Source organism: Echinops telfairi, unplaced genomic scaffold (genome assembly GCF_000313985.2).
Source record: "Echinops telfairi isolate 266 unplaced genomic scaffold, ASM31398v2 ScPeMD7_18;HRSCAF=68, whole genome shotgun sequence".
Lineage (NCBI taxonomy): Eukaryota > Metazoa > Chordata > Mammalia > Afrosoricida > Tenrecidae > Echinops > Echinops telfairi.
Genome location: NW_022103915.1, coordinates 87,693,981 through 87,696,857, shown reverse-complemented (window position 1 = coordinate 87,696,857; position 2,877 = coordinate 87,693,981). Strand labels below are relative to the sequence as shown.

Genomic DNA, 2,877 nt, shown 5'->3' with positions numbered 1-2,877 from the left:
CACGCCAGTGCCCTGCTTTGAGCTTCCCATTCGTTGTTTCAAGTCTAAAAAACACCAAAAATTAAGGAGTTGGAGGTACCAACTTCTGAAAACTCTCATACTGGAAATCAATTGTCCTAAAGCATCCCATCAGCAAGTTACTTTCTGCTCCCTCCTCACCCTTCTTCAGGATCCTCTTCCCCCTAGGAGGGTGGATGAATCCTTAGCCAGGCTTTCAAGTTTCTCTGTAGCAGTTTCTGTTCAACCTGCCTCTCCACTGGACCCTTCTAGCCCCTCAGCTGCCACTCAAACTCAGAGGCTCTCATTTCTACATTTGCCTCCGCCTTGTATGCTAAAACAAAGGTTGGTACACAGAATGGCCCACAGAACCCCACATTCAATTGAGCTTTGGATGCCTGTGGATACTACTCTAAAATTCTTAATAATTGTGCCTTTGAATTTGTGGTTGGTAAGTGATGTCTGAGGGGACAATGGCATACATGGCAGATGCTGGGAATGTCCTGCCTCCTTCCTGCTTCCTGAGAGACCCCAACCCCTCAACCCTGGTGCCTCACCCAGCACCACCATACCTGTCCCCAACCTCAGCACCCTCCTTTCTGTGGGGCCCTGAGCATAGGCACTGGAAGAGATAGGACCATGCAGGCACCCACGTTGTCCCAGGGATAAGTATTGGAGCACTGCCCTGGTGTGGGATGCATACACAGAGGAGGACTCAACACAAGTCCCTCATCCAACCTCTACTGCTGTCCCCAGCTATGATCTTCTACCAGCATGTTCATGTTACTGGATCCTATAAAGTATGCAGTCTACCCTGTTTTGGGTGGGGGATTATCCATATTACTTTTACCCAGTGATTTTTTATCCCATAATTTTATCTTTTTATGCACATGATTGAGAAGATATGGAATTATACCTGTCATCTCATCAGGAATGCTACATTTTAAACATTTCTCTAAAACACTGCTAGATAAAATTCTACTGATTGAAATGTGCCTGCATCACCAGCACTTCCACAAATAAATAAATAAAGCTAGCCATGATGAAGATCCAAAGTTCAAAACCACCAGACAATCCTCCAGAGAAAGATGGTGCACCTAACAAAAACAACAGCAACACGTCTAAAAAGTCTTTTTTGATTTCTCCAAATTTTGCTGTCCATGTCCTACAATGGCTTAGCCCTCACTCAACATTTCCCTCACTCAACATTTCCCTCACTCAACATTTCCCTCACCTGGCTCTCAACACTACACCTCTGCCTCCTCCAACCCAACAACAGGGACTTGAAATATTTCACAACTTCACTTCTGGTCATTTGATGACACAGCATATTAGAGTTCCCCAAACTGTCTCTTTTTAATCGTCCTTAGAGTCCAGATTTGCAAACAATGGTGCCACAAACAGTCGCTTTGACACTTATTCCTCAGAGAGCATGAAATCATTAAAATTTTAAAGGTTGGGAGGCTACAGAGGCCAAGTCCCAGGTGGATATGTGAAGGGGAAATTGCATGCTTAACTATTGTGCAGTAATAAAGCTCAATTTGGCTGGAGACAGAAGTCATAAGATTCTTCAAACAGCTCCTTTAGGGATTTAATCCTCGTCATCTTTTAAGCATTGTTGAGGTTCTTGACATCCCTGTGCCAACCCCGTCATTGCATAATTTCTTAATGAGGGTTTCATTAATTTAGGATATTTTAAATAGAGATACATGTTACTGGACGAAGCACAGACAGCTTCCACCTCACCATTTCAAACGACACCCCAGAACAGAGGAGTGGACAGTAGGTGGAGGGAGAAATAGCTATGAAAATCTTGTGTTTATGCTCAGAAATTAAGTACTCAGAGTTTCTGGGATTTATATCACTAAATATCACCAAAAACAAACAAAATAACCCTCACCAAACTCCCATGCCTGATACCCCACATCTTTTCCATGTGATGGGAAGTGAATGGCATTTACTCATGACTGAAAAAGGATTGGACTTCCTCACCCAGATTCAGTCATGTGAATTTAGTTTCATTTTGCCCTAGCACATAAGGAAAATCTATCCTGCATACTTAGAGAACAGGTGCCATTTAAAAAAATAATACAGCTTCTAATTATCTTAACTTTTGAAATTTTCTTTAAACGTGGAAGATTAGACATAAACATAAGCCCATTGTTATCAACAGAAGCGATTGCCACATCACAACCTTCATAGTCAGTGTTGGTAAGTAATGCATGCAATTACATTTGTATGACGCTTATGGCAACAACCAGCGGGTTTACTTTAAAGGAATGCCAATTTACTCCAAAAATATCTGCTTCCTTTGCATCTTTATAGAACATAAAAAGACCTCTAACGAGTTGCACATAGTCATATTGAACTTAAACTCTCCTTTCCTGGTTCCATTGCATAAGATGGGTGGAGGTAAGAAGCTAATGCATTTATCAAGTGCTAATTTTGTGCTCAGTCCTTGCCAGAAATGATCATAGATCAACCCTGATGCAAAGCAACACACTTACAAAATGAGTTTAACTTTGCTTCTTTCTTTCATGGCCATGTAGCAAGAGAGAGGCTCACAAGTAGGCAAAAGTTTGCTTGTGACAAGAAACAGGGTAGATGGTCAAGAAAGGGTAAACTAAATTATTTTTTTAACAGATGGTCTTTTTGGCAAATGACATGCCCTTGGCCCTCCTTCTCTTCATTCTTAAAAAACAAACACATTTTAAAAGAGCCATATTGATAATAATGTTTCTCTTAAATTTGCAGATTACTGACACAATGAATGTCTCCAAGCCAGACTCCAGTTTTGCTTCTGTGAGTGAATTTATACTCCTAGGTTTCTCCTTTGAGTGGCAGATTCAGAGCCTCTTCTTCTCACTCTTTACCACAACC

At 41.4% G+C, this 2,877-nt stretch overlaps 1 protein-coding gene across 1 annotated transcript in view; it reads left to right on the top strand.

Annotated features, from left to right (window-relative positions):
• The first annotated feature begins 2,730 nt into the window (after positions 1-2,730).
• LOC101661581 (olfactory receptor 11H12-like) overlaps positions 2,731-2,877 on the top strand; it is a 914-nt gene continuing 767 nt past the window's right edge. Inside the window, exon 1 of the mRNA XM_013008753.2 lies at positions 2,731-2,877. Within this exon, the coding sequence (XP_012864207.2) occupies positions 2,731-2,877 (147 nt within the window).